The 16,779-nt window shown below is 46.9% G+C and overlaps 1 protein-coding gene and 1 long non-coding RNA gene across 2 annotated transcripts in view; one reads left to right on the top strand and one right to left on the bottom strand.

Moving 5' to 3' along the window:
- The window catches only part of LOC140394844 (uncharacterized), a 129,010-nt gene extending 125,438 nt beyond the window's left edge, over positions 1-3,572 (top strand). Inside the window, exon 3 of the long non-coding RNA XR_011936036.1 lies at positions 2,774-3,572. This is a non-coding gene — a long non-coding RNA (uncharacterized lncRNA). The remainder of the gene's footprint in view (positions 1-2,773) is intronic.
- The window catches only part of arhgap44a (Rho GTPase activating protein 44a), a 486,303-nt gene extending 469,879 nt beyond the window's left edge, over positions 1-16,424 (bottom strand). The window contains exon 1 of the mRNA XM_072483177.1: positions 16,125-16,424. Within this exon, the coding sequence (XP_072339278.1) occupies positions 16,125-16,177 (53 nt within the window). The 5' untranslated portion in view covers positions 16,178-16,424. The remainder of the gene's footprint in view (positions 1-16,124) is intronic.
- Between the last annotated feature and the right edge of the window lie 355 nt (positions 16,425-16,779).

Raw genomic sequence — 16,779 nt, 5'->3', positions numbered from 1 at the left:
TTCTTCTCTCTCCGTTTCTTTGTCCTCTCTATCTCTCTCTCTTTCTTTTTCTTTTTCCTCTCTTTCGTACTCAAGCTGCTTTAATTCTTTCTCATGTTCCATTTGTTTAATTTGTAACTGAATTTTTGCCATTTCCAATGAGTCAAACTGTATCTCAGGAACTTTAAATGCTTGACCACCACCATAACTACCTCACCTTTTCGCATTTTGTCAGGTAATGTTAACTGCAATGTTTTTGCCAAATCTAACAGTCTGCTTTTAGTCTCCGTCCGTAAGGTACTGCGTGTGACCGTCTCCACCCCCACAAACTTCTGGGCCTCTGAAAGAGCCATTGTCCACAACACACGCCCCACTTAAACTAAAATACCACACATGAAAAGCAACCACAAAATGCTCACCCCTCACTATCTTTAAGTTCACTAAGCCAATCCAATAGATAGACTTTTATCCCAGACGAGCCCCCAATTGTTATGGGTCAGGGTTTAAAGAATCCCAAAGTGTATCATGGAGTTCACCTGACCCACAACTTTTAATAGATTGTGGTATGGGGAGCACACGGCCCACTCAACAGGTGTGGTACAGCAGAAATGGAAAAGTATTTTTTAAAGCAAAACAATCTTTGTTCTGTGTACTCAAGTTAACCTTTTTAAAACAAACAGTGAATATCTGAGCAACCATTAATTCAAAGATAACCCCCAAAGAATACAACACTAAATAATCCTTTAAGCTGGCCTTTTAACATCCAAAAGACTTCACAAACCTTTAAACAGGAGCACATTAGGTTCACATTCACTATTGAGAACATTTATAATTCTGAATTGACCAAATGATCCAGAGATAGTCTTTGGATGGCAGAGATCAACAGGACAGCTCTTTGTTTAACTTCAGCTACAGCTCACTCACTGGAAAACCCAGACACACCCAAGCTTTTTCTCAACGTGAAACTAAAAAGCAGAACCAGAGCTCAGCTCCACCCACACTCTGACATCACTGCCGTAACATGAGCAGCCAAACATTTCTTAAAGCGACATTCTCATGACAGGATGAAATTTAATAAGAAATCTTAGGTGATTCTACTTATTTCTGTCCGATGAAATGGTGGCAGTGTCAGGGAGGTGGAATGTCAGCATTCTTAGGGTCAGGGGCAGACTGGCACCAGAGTTTCTCCCTTAATGGCATTTTCATGATCGTTGTGATTACTAACCATGGCCACAATCTTTTATTAATGTTTCAATAATTATTTTAAGGAGCTAGTGATAGCACTTTCAGTTTACAGTCAGAAGATTGTGGTTTCAAGCCCTTCTACTTTAGTACTAAATCAGGGTCTAGTCCTTTTGGACAAGATGTTAAATCAAGGCTCTGACTACTTACTCTGGTGGCTTATGCAATTAATTTTGTGTGACGAGCTTCTGCATGTCTGTAAAGGCTTAAAACTTGACGGCAAACATTTATTCAAAGGGTAGGGTGCTCTCTGATTGGCCTGGCCAATACTTGTCACTTAACCAAAAGCACCAGAAGCAGGTTAACAGGTCGTCATCGCACTGCGGGGCGGCACGGCAGTGGTTTGCACTGCTGCTTCACAGCTGCAGGGACCCAGGTTCAATTTCGGCCTTGGGTGACTGTGTGGAGTTTGCATTTTCTCTCCGTGTCTGCGTGCGTTTCCTCCAAGTGCTCCAGTTTCCTCCCAGAATTCCAAAGATGTGCAGGTTAGGTGGATTGGCCATGCTAAATTGTCCCTTCATGTCCAAAAGGTTAGGTGGGGTTACTGGGTTGCAGGGATAGGGTGGAGGTGTGGTAGGGTGCTCTTTTTGAGGGGGTAGAAGAACGTTGCTGGGGTAGGGGCCTGCAAATCACGTTCATATGTTTTGGTCCTGTCCAAAGCTGGAGGATTACTGGAAGGAGGTTTTTAGGGTAATCTCTAAAGTGGTGCACGTGAAACTGGACCCGGGCCCTCAGGAGGCCATATTTGGGGTGTCGGCCCAGCCGGGGTTGGAAATGGGTGCGGAGGCAGATGTTGTAGTCTTTGCCTCGTTGATCGCCCTAAGGCGGATCCTGTTGGGATGGAGAGAAACCTCTCCACCCTGTGCACTGGCGTGGCAGGGGGATCTGTTTGAATTCTTGACTCTTGAGAAGGTTAAGTTTGAACTGTGTGGAAGAATGGAGGGGTTCTACGATTCATGGGCGTTATTCATTATGCACTTTCAAGAATTGGATTACATCGAACATTGGGGGTGAGGTCTGTATGTGTTAATGGTGACTATGGGTGATTCCTGATTCCTTTTTGTTATTTGTTTATGTTCACATGCGTTCAATTGTTTGGAGGTTGGTGGGAGGATGGGATTGTTGTTGTTGATATGGGGATTGACATTGTATGCGTTACTGCTTATTGTTTATTGTTGGTGGGTGTAAATTTGGGAGAAAATGTGAAAATGGTGGAGAATAAAAATATTTTTTATAAAAGTAGGGTGCTCTTTCCAAGGGCCAATGCAGACTCGATGGGCTGAATGGCCTCCTTCTGCACTGTAAATTTTATGATTCTATGCTGTCTGTGGGACACTGTTGTGTTGACAATGCCTGCTATGCGCACCCACAATAATTCTTACTGCACCATGCAATTAATTTAATCAGAAATTCCCGATGAAGAGGAGTCGACAAGTCCTCCACTGCTTACAGCTATCAGGAATAATCACAGGAAACGTTGCTGCAACATTTTTAACAAGGTAACTTTCTGCATCAGTTCAATACACCTCTTTTCTCTCTATCATTATTTTAGGAGCAAGCGAAAAGCAGGTGCGAAACAACCATTCAACAGATTATTATGACCTCTACCCCAGTTGTCCAGCAAATGTGTTCAGTGAGCAGCTGAGCCATGTCATTCAGGGAAGTCTGAGGATTTAGGCACGCTTCCCAACCTGTTCTACGTCAATCTGGGGAAGTGATCAGGATGCCACAATCGTGAAAGTCTGCTGCTACATTTGGCTGCGCTCTACTTGGATTAGGGACAGGAATCCCAGCCAGGGTTCGGAATCCCAGTTTCAACCCAGCAACTTCTGCTGCTGTCGTACATGATGGCACCCGCTCAGAATAGGAAACAAGTGGGGGGGGGATAAAATGCATTTCTCAATATGACAAAATTATTCAAAGCGTACCCAGAAACGCAACAAATATTTCCTGCTGAACGACATGATGGTGGAATTGCATTGGAAATGCAGTTCCCACTGCTTTTAACAGCCATGTTTGTGAGACTGTGATTTTCCTGCCAAATGGACCTTGTAATCTCATGGTATTCATAAAAAGTAAAAATAAAGAAGCAAGGATTCAAAACAAGCCTTCAGGTATCACACTTCTGGTTGGGCAGCAGGAGGTGAGCAGCAGTGGCCTAATGTGTGGATTCAGGTATAGTTGCTATCTTATAACTCACTTCCACTAAGCTGCCAGCTCCTGTGGAGTGGGCAGAACTCTGGAATATTTTTCTGTGATACTAAATCTACATTATAAAGTGGCGTGGAATGGAAACCTCGGCGAAGTGAAGTGTGAGAAACTGGATGTAAGCACAACTGTTTCTGCCTAGAAATAAATGGAGTTCTTAAGACATTACAACTGGCAATTCGGAAATAGTTTTAATCTTTGATTACCATGACTCTCTGGACAGGAAAAAAAAGTGACAATATGAATGGTAAGATAATTAAAAATGAAATTGTTATCTTTTTATGATCTTCCGTAATCGGCAACACACACAGCAATTGTCTTTATCAACACTTAACAAAAGGAAGTCTGGTCAAACCACATTACAGCACAGGAAGTAGAAGGTGTAACAATCCATTTTATGATAATAATTGGAATAAGCTTGTGCTGAATGAACAATAGTAAAAGCCCTGAAAATGTTCTTTTGTTTCAGGGAAGGCACCTCAAATTAAACTGGGTCCCAGGTAGGCTGTGACCAGCTTCCGGCTTTGAGTGACTGTGGGGAGCCTTCACGTTCCCTCCCGTGTCTGCGTGGGTTTCCTCCGGGTGCTCTGGTTTCCTGCCACAGTCCAAAGACGTGCAGGTTAGGTGGATTGGTCACGATCAATGCAGGGTTACGGGGATAGGCCGAGGGATTAGGCTCTTCCCGAGGATCGGTGCAGGTTTGATAAGCTGAATGGCCTCCTTCTGCAGGGATTCGATGTTCTAACATATGAGTTTCCAATTGGCCCAGGAAGGGTACAACCTCCATCTCCACGACACAAAATCATTGGTGTAACAGAAGGCAGGGAGCACTGACACCACAATTCGTTATTTCCCAGGGCTTATGAGGGATGCAATACAAGGTTGGAATACCCGATGAGACAACCTGAGCCACCCGAAGTGACAAGGAAAGGATTCTGATCTGGACCCAGAAGAAACACATTATTGTTTTAAATATATTTTTATTCTAAACGTTACAAAAATTTCTAATACACGTAAAAAAAACACTCAAATATCATACCAACAGTCTGTCATTTTTGATTAAGCAAAGTAACAGTAATAACCACAATATCCCAAGACCCCCCCATAGCTGAACCGCCCCACTACCCCCCCCCCGCCCCCCCCCCCCCCCCCACCTCTTTCCCTCCACCTCTTCCCCCTCCACCCTTTCAGCCACCTCCCCCAGCTACTGGTAACAAATAGGTCCTTGAAGAAGACAATTAACGGCTTCCATTTGGAGTAAAACCCTTCCTCCGACCTTCTGATGGCATACTTAATCTTTTCCAATCTCAGAAATTCTGCCAAATCCCCCAACCATGCCGAGATCCTGGGTGGTACCACCAACCTCCATCCAAGCAGGACTTACCGTCGGGCTATAAAGAAAGACGAAGGCCAAGACATTGGCCTACTCATGCGCACTCTAGTCAGGTGCGCCCTATGGACTACATTAAATTGTATCAAACTCAGCCTGGCGCAAGAGGAGGTGGAGTTTACCCTATACAAAATCTCACTCCAGACCCCACCTTCCAGCCCCAATTCCTCTTCCCATTTCCCCTTTATTTCCTCTAACGGAGCTTTCCCTGTTTTAAGTAACCAACCATGTATATCAGATAGCTTCTCTTCTCCCAACTCAACATGAGATAGCATCCTGTCCATCAGTGCCAGTCTCGGTAACTAAGAGAACGAAGGGAGTTCTTTGTGAACAAAGTCCCGCACCTGCAGGTACCTAAACCCGCTCTCCCTTGGGAGTTGAAATTTTTCCATCATCTCCTCCAGTCCCGTGAACCTCCCACAAGCAGATCCCCGAACCTCTTGATCCCCTCGCTCTTCCAAATCATGCAGATTGCATCCATTCCGGCTGGTGCAAACCTATGGTTCCCCCAAATTGGCAACATTAATGACATGTCCCTCCCCAATCGAAGATGATGCCTGAAATGGTTCCAGATTCTTAGTGACACCACCACTACCGTGCTCGTGAATCTGGCCGGGGAGAACGGGAGAGGGGCAGTAACAAGTACCAGGAGACATGACCCTACACAGGACTCCTCCATCTGTCTCCACCCTTCTACCCTCGCACCTTCTCATTTTCGCTGCCCAGTAATAGATCATTAGATTTAGTAACACTAGCCCTCCCGAACTCTGCAGGAAGGTTCTTCGAATCCTGGGAGTCTTACCCACTCACACAAAGACCAAGATTAACTTGTCCACCCTAACGAAAAAAGATTTGGGGAGGAAGATCAGGAGAGACTGGAACACCAATAAGAATCTCAGCAGAATGTTTATTTTAAACGCCTGCACTCTACCCGCCAAGAAGAACAGGAGGGCATCCCACCACTTCAAATCCCCTCTCCCAGACTGGTTGAGTTCAACTTATGCAACAGGACCCAGTCATGAGACACCTGACTCTCTAGGTGTCTAAACATCATCTTAGCCAGCTGACATGGCAGCCTTCCCAAATCTGCCCCCATTCCCAGGGGGATTACCGGAAAATTCTGCTCTTGCTCACATTCAGTTTGTACCCTGAGAAGGATCCAAACTTCCTCAGCAGCGCCATTATCTTTCCCACACTGGATAGTGGGTCAGATGCCTACAACAACAATAATCTGCATACTGGGATGCTCCTTGCCCCCTCTCTCAATACCTCACCACCAATTCAACAAACTAATCGTGATGGCCAAAGGTTCGATTGCCAGCACGAACAACAACGGGCATCCCTGCCTTGTGCTCCTGTACAGCCGAAAATACCCTGAGCTCACTGCGTTATTCCAGACACTCACTGTGGGAGCATTATACAGTCTCACCCAGGAGGAAAATGTTGGCCCAAACCCAAATCGTCCCAGAACCTCGAAGAGGTACCTCCAATCCGCCCGATCAAAAGACTTCTCTGCATCCATGAAGATGATTACTTCAGGTACTTTCCCCCTAGATGGGGACATGACCACATTCCAAGGTCACCTGGTTATGGCTGACAACTGTCAGTTCTTGACAAATCCAGTTTGGTCCTCTGGCGAACAACCCTCCATCTGCTTCACCAGAACCTTAGCTGGTACCTTTGCACGGTATTGAATAAATAGATAGGTCTGTAAGACGCACACTCCTCAGGATCTCTGTCCTTCTTTGGGATCAAGGAGATTGACGTCTTCGCCAATGTGACCAGCAGCTCTCCCCCCCCCCCCCCCCCCCCCCGTGACAGAGAATCATTGAACAGCCCCAATAAATGTGGCACCAGTAATGCTGCAAACTGCTTATAAAATTCCACCAGGAAACCATCCAGCCCCGGAGCCTTCCCCGATTGCATGGAACTGATGCACTCCATAACCTTCTCCAGCCCCAACGGTGCCTTCCACCCCTGCCCCTTCACTCCTCTTCACCACCAGGAGGCCCAACCCGTCCAAAACTGTTCCATCCCTGAGCCCTCCTCCGGGGACCAGACCTATACAGCCCCCAGATCAAAGGCATCATTAATCTTGTCCGGAGCAGTAACTAGCCCTCGCCCCTCATTCTTAACCTGGGCCATCTCCCGTGTGGCTGCCTGCTGCCTCAGCTGGAGAGCCAATAGATGGCTGCCCTTATCACCATGCTCATAAAATGCTCCTCGTGAATGCCGAAGTTGGTTCACCGCCTTCCCAGTCAATACCGATTCAAATTCTATTTGTAACCTCTTTCTCTCCGCTTACAGCTCCGTTGTCGAGGCCATGGAGTACTGCCAGTCCACCTCCAGAATTGAATCAACCAACTTCTGCCTATCCACCCTCCCAACCTTGTCCCTGTGGACCTTGTATGAGATTACCTCCCGTCTGATCACCACCTTAAACACTTCCCAGATGGTAGAGGGTGAAACTCTCTCGTTCTGACTGAAACCGACATAGTTCCCTATGGCCTTGTTAGCAATGAGCGCCAGATCTAACCTCCACGCGGGGCACTGGGCTTGGCCCAGCATCCAGCCTCATGTCCACATAATGTGGTGTATGGTCCGATATTGCAATCGCCGAGTATTCAGCCGTACCACCCTTGGGTGCACCGATTTCCCCCACCACTAAAAAATTTATTCGTGTGTATGTTCATATGGGAGAAGAAGAACTCCGTCTCCCTCGGGTGACCAAACCTCCACGAGTCCAGCACCCCATCCGTTCCATGAACACTGCCAGCTCTTCTGCCATCCCCGAAGTTACAAAAGATTGGAGACTCGACCTCTCCATCCTCGGATCCAATTCACAGTTAACATCTTCCCCCATGATCAACTGATGAGAGTCAAGGTCGGGATGGCCACCAATCCCTTCTCAATAAAATCTATGTAATCCCTATTTGGAAAGTATAAGTTTACGAAAAATACCGGTGCACTCATCAAATCACCACTCACCATCACAGGATCCGTTGAAATACTGGCTGCTGTAAAAGCCACTCTCCTATTAAACAAATCACCACCCCTCTCAACCTTGCATCACGATTTGATCTCGTCTTGCATCTTGTCTGATCCCTAGCCCTCAAATGTGTCTGTTACAAGAAGATTACATCAGCTTCCAAGCTCTTGAAGTGAGAAAACTCCTGGGATCTTTTGACCGGACCATTTAACACACTCACGTTCCACGTGACCATCCTGATAGGGGGTCTCTGAACCCTCCCTCTATTAGGATCCGCCATATCCACCTTGTGAGGAGATGCAGCCGCACCTAGGCCTGCCTCGGTGCCAGGCCCACTCAAAATGGCCACCGTCGCCGCTCTCACCCAAATCTATCAACAAAGAAACCAGCGTCACCATCTTTCTACCCGCCCCATCCCCTCCCTTCTCAGCTTTCTATTCAGCTCACTTCCCCCTCTCCCCTTTATCAGTCAGCCAACCAACAAAACTCCAAAAAACACCCTCGCCCCCCCAAACAAAGAAAACCTAGCCAACCTAGGCATGCTACCATGTCCCACAAACCCCACCCCCCCAGACAACCAGCTGCAGCCCCCTCACTCACATTCCTTCAGTAAACTAGCATAACTGCTCACATGGCAACCCCCACTTGGAAACCAAAGAAAAGAACCTAACCAGAAAAAGCCCAAACAACCCCTTACCCACCCCCCACCCCCAATCCAAAATGGTAAGTACCAGGAAGAAAGAACCCGTAACACCCCCTCGACAAGACAAACTAACCCAAACTCCCACAGGAAAGGGACTTGGAACCCAAAACAACAAAAACATTGAAAATGGCAACAGACACCTGAATCTGTAACAGTTCAAAAACTCCATAACTTCTCATAACCACAATCAGTTCTCCCCCAGACCATTCTTCCTCACAAAGTCATTTGCCTCCTCCGGCGTTTTGGAATAATGATATCTGTCCTTAAACGTGGCCCACGGTTTTGCCGGGTACAACATTCCAGACCATACATTGCTCTTGAAGAGCGCCTTCTTGACCTTGTTATACCCAGCTCGGCATTTAGCCAGATTAGTCCCTATATCCTGATAAATTTGAATGAAGTGTCCCTCCCACCTACACACTCGCGTGGCCTTCGCCCACTTCAAAATTTGCTCCTTGTCCAGATATCTGTGTAGCCAGACAATTACTGCACGTAGTGGATTCCTGGATCTTGGCCTCTGGGCTCAGTCCACCTCAGGGAGTTTCGTGAAGGCTCCTCCCTGAACATCTTCACCGTGTATTTGGCTGCGCTCGTACCTTCAATTCCCTCTGGTAGTCCAACTATCCTCAGGTTCTGATACCTGGATCGGTTCTCCCGGATGTCCACCCTGGCCTTCAAGGCTTTGTGGACCTCTGCCAATATTGATACTTCTGCCTCTAAAGAGACAATCCAGTCGCAGTGGACCGAAACCGCTCTCTCCACCTCCCGAATCGTCGCGCCCTGCGACTCCAGTCGTTGCTCCACCCTTTCCATTGCCATGTGAAGGGGAGCTACTGCCACCCCAATCGCCTGAGACAGGTTTCCTCCATTGCCTGCCTATGCCTCTGGAATTCTCCCATGGTGAATTCCATTAGCACCTCCGTCAGCAGTTGGGAGGGCTTTGGCATTACGGCGACGTTCGCCAGATTTCCTTTAAATCCATCACAAAGGTCTTCATAATCTGGAGCGGGGGCTTTATTCGATTTTTGCCTTGTGTATATCCCGCAGACATGCCACACCGGAGGACAAACCCACGAGATTCGGTTATTTCAGCCTTCTTCTCTCCACGATGCCCATTTGCCGAGTAAAGAGGGACAAAAACCAAGTCTCCAAGCGAAAGCCACCCTGTACACGACCGCTCACCTCATGGCCGCCACTGGAAGTCGGGACACACTATTTTTAAAAGGTCAGTTCAATGTGCGAGTGACCTTGTGCTTCTGGGGACCTCCACGTTCAGACGTGAAGCTGATCAGGTGCAATTTGCTGCTTCTTTGACAACTCACTGCTCATACTATAGAATAGAATTTACAGTGCAGAAGGGTTCCATTCAGATCATCAAGTCTACACTGGCCCCTGAAAGAGCACCCTACCTAAGCCCACACCTCCACCCTATAGCCATCTAAGATGGCCACCTGCAAAGAATGATGGGAATTATGGCCAGGTTTGGGATACAGACAAGCTGCAGCTTGAATCTTTGCAAACGGCAGCCCAGAAGTATGCAGGAATTCACACCTGCAAATGGGCCATTCAAGGCGATTAAATTAACAATGCAACCATCAGGTCCATCGCATCATCTTCCAGACTAGGCGGCACCGAGGTCCTGCTCGGAGCCCTCCCAGGATTGGCTACTGATGTCCACCCCAAAAGTGATTATCATAGATTATCATAGAATTTACAGTGCAGAAGGAGGTCATTCGGCCCATCGAGTCTGCACCGGCTCTTGGAAAGAGCACCCTACCCAAGGTCAACACCGCCACCCTATCCCCATAACCCAGTAACCCCACCCAACACTAAGGGCAATTTTGGACACTAAGGGCAATTTATCATGGCCAATCCATCTAACCTGCACATCTTTGGACTGTGGGAGGAAACCGGAGCACCCGGAGGAAACCCACGCACACACGGGGAGGATGTGCAGACTCCGCACAGACAGTGACCCAAGCTGGAATCGAACCTGGGACCCTGGAGCTGTGAAGCAATTGTGCTATCCACAAGGCTACCATGCTGCCCCGTGATGTGGCAGCCCCTGATTGGATGTGACCAATCAGAGGGTGGAGCCCTGAGGAATTGATTGACAGTTACCCAGAAACTGCCCACAAAAGGTGCGGGGAAATCTCAAGCCAGTTAAAAGACAATGCAGCCATGATTTCAGTCTCTTTTGGGCCCGGCCTGTGCCAGCCTCCTTTGAATCCAGCCTGTGCCTGCCCAACTGCAGCATAACGACCAGACAGCCAAGTTCAACACCAACGATCGCTACCTGGCGGATGAGCCCAGCAGAGACAGAGCCACTTCTTCAAACCAGCCACGTGATCAAGATAAAGGCCTTATCCACTTGCAGAGAGCCGGTTGCCCTGAAGTTTAGTGTAGGTTATTGTAGTTGTTAGGTGTAGTTTAACTTGTAGTGTTTTGCGTTGCATGTCGAAGTAATCCTTGTGTGTAAATCAACCATCTTTGAACTTGAACTGACTAACTGGTTGTGTGGTCCTTTGATCAATATCCGGTAAAGCCTACTGGTGGTATCATTTAATACCTAGGGACTCTAAAGAGCATCATTATTAATTGGCAACATTATTGGTGATGCTCGTCGGATAGTATTCCCTTAAATTGGCAACATTATTGGCGTCTCCGGTGCCAATTGGCAACAACCCTATCCTCATAACCCAGCAATCCCAACTAACGTTTGGACACTACGGGGCAATTTTAGCGTGATCAATCCACCTAACACTTAGGTACATACAAATGAACTGCAAAGGTCTATAGATAGGTTAAGTGAGTGGATAAAAATCTGGCAAATGGGAGTGTAATGTGGGAAATTGTTCATTTTGGTAAGAAAAATGTAAAAGAATCATAACTAAATGGTGAGAGATTGCTGGGCTCTGAGATGCAGTGGATCAAAGGGTCCTAGTGCACGAATTGCAAAAGGTTAGCATACAGGTAAAACCAGTAATTAGGAAAGCTCATAGAATGTTATCATTTATTGCAAGGGAATGCAAAAGTCCGTAATGGTTATCATGTTCGCTTTGGACTTTGGAGGAAACCGGAGCACCCGGAGGAAACCCATGCAGACAAGGGAAAGAAGTGAAAACACATACAGACAGTGATCCAGCCAGGAATCGAACCCAGGTTGCTGATGCTGTGAAGCAACAGTGCTAACCACTGTGCTACCGTGCCGCCCCAATTTAATTCAAATTCCACCATCTGCCCTGGTGGGATTTGAACCCATGCCCCCAGAGCATTACCCTGGGTCTCTGGATTACTAGTCCAGTGACAAAAACAACAACACCACCGCCTTCCCACTGCTCAGAATGCACGAGGGACAGGGGTACCCACCACACCCATGTCAATGTGAATATCCTGATCCTACAAGTTTTGACAGGATCTTGGACACTTACATTGAATGGCTTCCTTCCACCCCCAACACATAGAACAAATTCTATGATAATCAATTGTTTATCCAAGAGGGAGACTTGCTTGCTATGTATTTTTCTAAAATTATCACGGGTCCCAGTTACATCAAATCTATACAACATAAGCAGCCTATTCAGCCCAACTGGTCTGCACTGGTGTTTATACTCCACAGAGCTCCTGCAACTCACATCCTGCCCCCTCTTCCTCATGTATACGTCAGGCTTACCCTTAAAAGTATCAATGCTAGTGCATAAATCTGAAGATCATTTAACTAACGATAGACAACATTTTCTGATACCAAAAAATGCTTTAAAGGTTAAAAGGCCACTTGGATTTCTTTAATAAAAGATGATTAGTTCAGAGGACACTCATTTTAAATTAGCAATTATCCGTGCATTTGAACAAATCTTTAAAGGTCAGTAAGATATTGGACATGATTTCCCGGACAACAAAATGGTTAGCATTCACTGTCATTGCAGCTGTGAAACTGACAGTAACTTCTGGCATCCACACATGAATAGCTATATGTGGAAATCCAGAAGTTGCTGTTGGTGATTTTCTTTTTTTACTCCTCCACAGTGATAGTCCTTGCAGATGGTAATCTTTAGAAATCACCTGAACCAACATGCACTTTCTCTTTTACCCTGTAATAGTTCTGCCTTGTTGAATGAGGCATAACTGGTTTTTTAGCACTTGACTAAGTCATAACTATCTCTGAATAACATCTCTGGCCATGAAACACCAATTTTATATTTGTGGAACACCAAACTTCTACATTATTATTTTTTAAAATCCACACGTTCTCCACATAATAAAAATTAATATATTTAAAAGTTTGTTTGTGGTATTTCAGCTTCCATTTTATCATTTGTATGCCCCAGTCTTTATTTTGCTCTCTGTAGAATTTATATGAAGTGAAAGGTGATTAGTGTATTTTACTTGCTGTCTGTGAGAAGTTTTCAATGTGATTTAACTTGTACCCAAGTTAATGAAGTCTGCTTGATGACATCACAGTTGTTCGACATAGGAATTCCCCTCGACTTGGTGCCAGATTTAAATTAATGTCCGGAATGAGGAAATACAGGGATTGCTGAATCTTTGCAGGCAGTTTTGAGGTCAGTTGTGAACACGGTCACTTTGATGCCAGTTGCACAATCCAAGCCATCAGTTTGCATTCACATTTAATACTCCCCGGGGACATTTTCATGATGCTGAGCTATCACTGAATGTCAGCAGGTGGTAGGACAGACATCCAGTCCCCCAACCAGCTTCATTTACAACCGAAGGCTTCATTTCAAGCTGAGGCTTACAACACATCCCAAAAATAATGTTTTATGTTATCCTGAGACCCCCTGAGCGAGGAAGCGGAGAGAGCTAGGATGGCCTAGGCAAGATGACAGAAGAAATTCAGGAAAATCTTTACAGAACATAATATATTAGCTATTTATTGTAAATTGTAAGCGAATGTAAGAATTCTTTGTTTGCATTTTAGGTAACAATTACAATTGGCAGTTCAACTTCTAACTTTGCATTGCTAGGTCCTCAGACCCTAAACGAAGCCTTTGCAAAACGTGAACACGTGGCAACTCAAGCCAAACCCTACAAAAACAGTATCCAGCTGATTCCATCTTTACAAAGCAATAAACAATAAAAAGCTGAACATCCAAATGAATGGGTACAAGTTAAAGCACCACCCGACTCCGACATACCTTGGAATGACCTTAGATAGAATCATAGAATCTCTGCAGTGCAGAAGGGGGCCATTCAGCCCATTGAGTTTTCACCAACCCTCCGAAAGGGCACTACCTAGGTCCACTCCCCCCCCCCCCCCCCCATCCCTGTAACCTAACCTGCAAATTCCTGGACACCATGGTGCAATTTAGCATGGCCAATCAACTTAACCTGCACATCTTTGGACTTTTGGAGGAAACCGGAGCACCCGGAAAAAACCTACGCAGACACTGGAGAACTTGAAAACTTCACACAGAGTCACCCAAGCTGGAATTAAACCCAGGTCCCCAGTGCTGTGAGGCAACAGTGCTAACCACTGTGCCACCATGCCCTTCCGTGTGACCTTCCAGAAACAACTGCAGCCAATGTCAAGTCCAGAAACAACTTGATTCGCAAACTAGCCGATTCAACATGGGGTGCTGTTAGCACCACTCTCCGAACCTTAGCATCGCACTCTCCGACTCAGTAGCAGATTACTGCGCCCCTGTTTGGTCAAGATCATCACACACACACACAAACACAGAATTAACACCCAGCTGAATGCTACCATGCATATCATTACTGGAACATAATGCTCAAACAGCACCCCCTTGGCTCCCTGTCCTGGCAAACATCACTCCTCCACATATCTGTCGACTTGCAACAACCCACAAAATGATAGAAAAAGTTCACAATGGCCCCCTCCCCTACCTGCCACTTTATGCTGATCTATTCAGCCCACCCAAGGTACAACTCCCACCCAGAAGGCCAATCTCGAAAAACCTTCCCACACAGAACGTCAACGCAAATTCCACCTGGATCATTGGACATGCCAAACAAGTACCTGGTTTCAATCCTAACCCAACAGCTGCCTGGTTTCAACATTCCAAGAAAACAATGGTCCATCCTCAACAGGCCATGACCCCGGCATGGCCAACCTCCACAGATGGGGCATTAGTACCAGCCCCCTATGTGCCTGTGGAAAGAGAGCAAACAAGGTACATCATCATAGAATGTCCAATTCACAGACTCGGCGAAGGCCTATCCCCACTCAACACAGCAGCACTGGAAGAAGCTGCATGGCTTTAGGGACTTTGCATTTGCTAAGTAAAATAAATAAATTGCTCAAGTATGTCAATACTGTATTATTTATCTCCATCGGTCTGGTGTCCAGGAAATAACGGGATCCTATTTGAACAGTTTTACCATCTTTCTTGGATGCCAAATTTCTCCATTTGGAAAGTCCAGATCAGATTATTGGAGACGCATCTTTATCATCAACAGGTTATTTGCCACCCCCCACTCCGTTCACACGATGAGACACGGGACATCGATGGAGCAGATTTATCTTGAGTCTGACATTGGTCCCCCGCCGCCCCTCTCCCCGCCACAGCCGCTCGTTTGGTCTGCCCAAGGTTTCCAAGGTGCTGGGGGTATTTATGAGCGAAACCAGGAACGTTTACACCTCTGCAAATGGACGAGCAGACGCTACAAATCAGATCACGCATGCATTACAGAAAATGCAGCAAAATATCCCCCAAAACACGTTCAATTATTGTTTTTACAAGAGCATTTCTTCAGCGCAGGTAAACGTAAACATGCATGTTTTATTTTTAATGCCACCTTGTGGTATTTATTGTGGAGGGGGTTGAGGTCGAAGCCACAATCTTTTTTTTTGGGGGGGGGGGGGGAGGGGGGGGGCAGAATTGTTAAGTGAATGTCAGCAATTCTGGCAGATCTCGATATTGTAAAAAGGAAACCTCACCGAATGGTGCTATCTATCGCCTGTCCCTTTTTTCACTGCTTGCAATGCGCAAGGTGTATTAAGATATTTACATCAACCACGCCTCCCACTTCAGCCCGGAGGGGGGGGGGGGGGGATGTTGGCAAGTCTCAAATACCGCAATCCTATAGCGAGACACGTCAGGTTCCCTTTCTAAACCCTGCACTACCTCAAATATTTAAGATCTCATTCATTTTCAGCTGGAATAGGCAGCGCACGAGCGATCAAAAATAGACCGACGCAGAATTGTCCATGTCTGTGTGGGATGGGGATAGAATGTTTTTTCTACCTCCCACCCCAGAAAAAAAGCTCCCTCTCAAATTGGGGCTGGTGACTGAGACAATTTCAGAGCGAAACGCAGGAACGCTGTCACTTTCCTTTTCAGCCAAGCCTCTTTTGCTCTGAGTCAGACTCCTCGGTTTCTATATATATATATATAGAGAGAGAGAGAGAGACTGAAACCAAGCGACTCAGCGACAACACAGGAACGGACAGGGGCACACACACCAAAAACAACAGCAAACACTGCATTCCTGAGCCAAGGCTCTCTGCAGTCTCTCACCATCGGGGGCCACACTGCCACAGGGTGACTGGCATTGTTCAGGGCACTATTGCTGTTCACATTAAACAAGAAGGTAAATACGGGTTAGGAATTTGCAATCCTGCTTCCTACCTGCCCACCGTCTGGTTGGCGAGCTGTCGCATCCGATTGAATTGTTTCTTCATCGTTGACTGGGGGACGTGCTGCTGCAATAAAATAACATTTCATTGATAAAGCCCCATTGCAATCTGATGGCCAGCTCAATCAATCTTCTCCCTCAAAATGAACAAAATTCTTCTTCTGGGTCACACTAGGTGCTGACTGCCATTTGATTCTCTCTCTCTCCGAGCCACTATAGCAGCAGCAGCGCTGACAGCTCTGTCCTCCCCCCAGTGGGAAGCGCTTGGACCATATTCTCTCCTCCGAGGCTGGAGCAGCCTCCCCGGCTGCCACTGCGCACGCGTCCCATCGCCCACTGCACTCTGGGGGCTGTAGTCTCACCTCCGCCTTCGGCTCCCCGATTAGCCGAGGCGGGGAAGGGCGCGGCACTACAGTTCCCGGGTGGCCCCGCGCACACCGTATTTCCCCGCCTACAAGGCGCGCAGTCCCGTACAACCCAGCCGGAGAGCCGCAGCCGCAGCCTCGCCACCACCAGCTGGAGGCCGGCCGTGGACAGCAATGCAACATTCGCCGGGACGCTGTCCACCAGGGTTGCCGACCCCTTCCCGGAATCGGCCCGGAATCATCAGGAATCTAAGATAAATCTGCAGGATCTTCTACAACCCTG

Source organism: Scyliorhinus torazame, chromosome 18 (assembly GCF_047496885.1).
Source record: "Scyliorhinus torazame isolate Kashiwa2021f chromosome 18, sScyTor2.1, whole genome shotgun sequence".
NCBI classification, from domain to species: Eukaryota; Metazoa; Chordata; class Chondrichthyes; order Carcharhiniformes; family Scyliorhinidae; genus Scyliorhinus; species Scyliorhinus torazame.
This window is presented reverse-complemented; position numbering and strand designations above follow the sequence as displayed.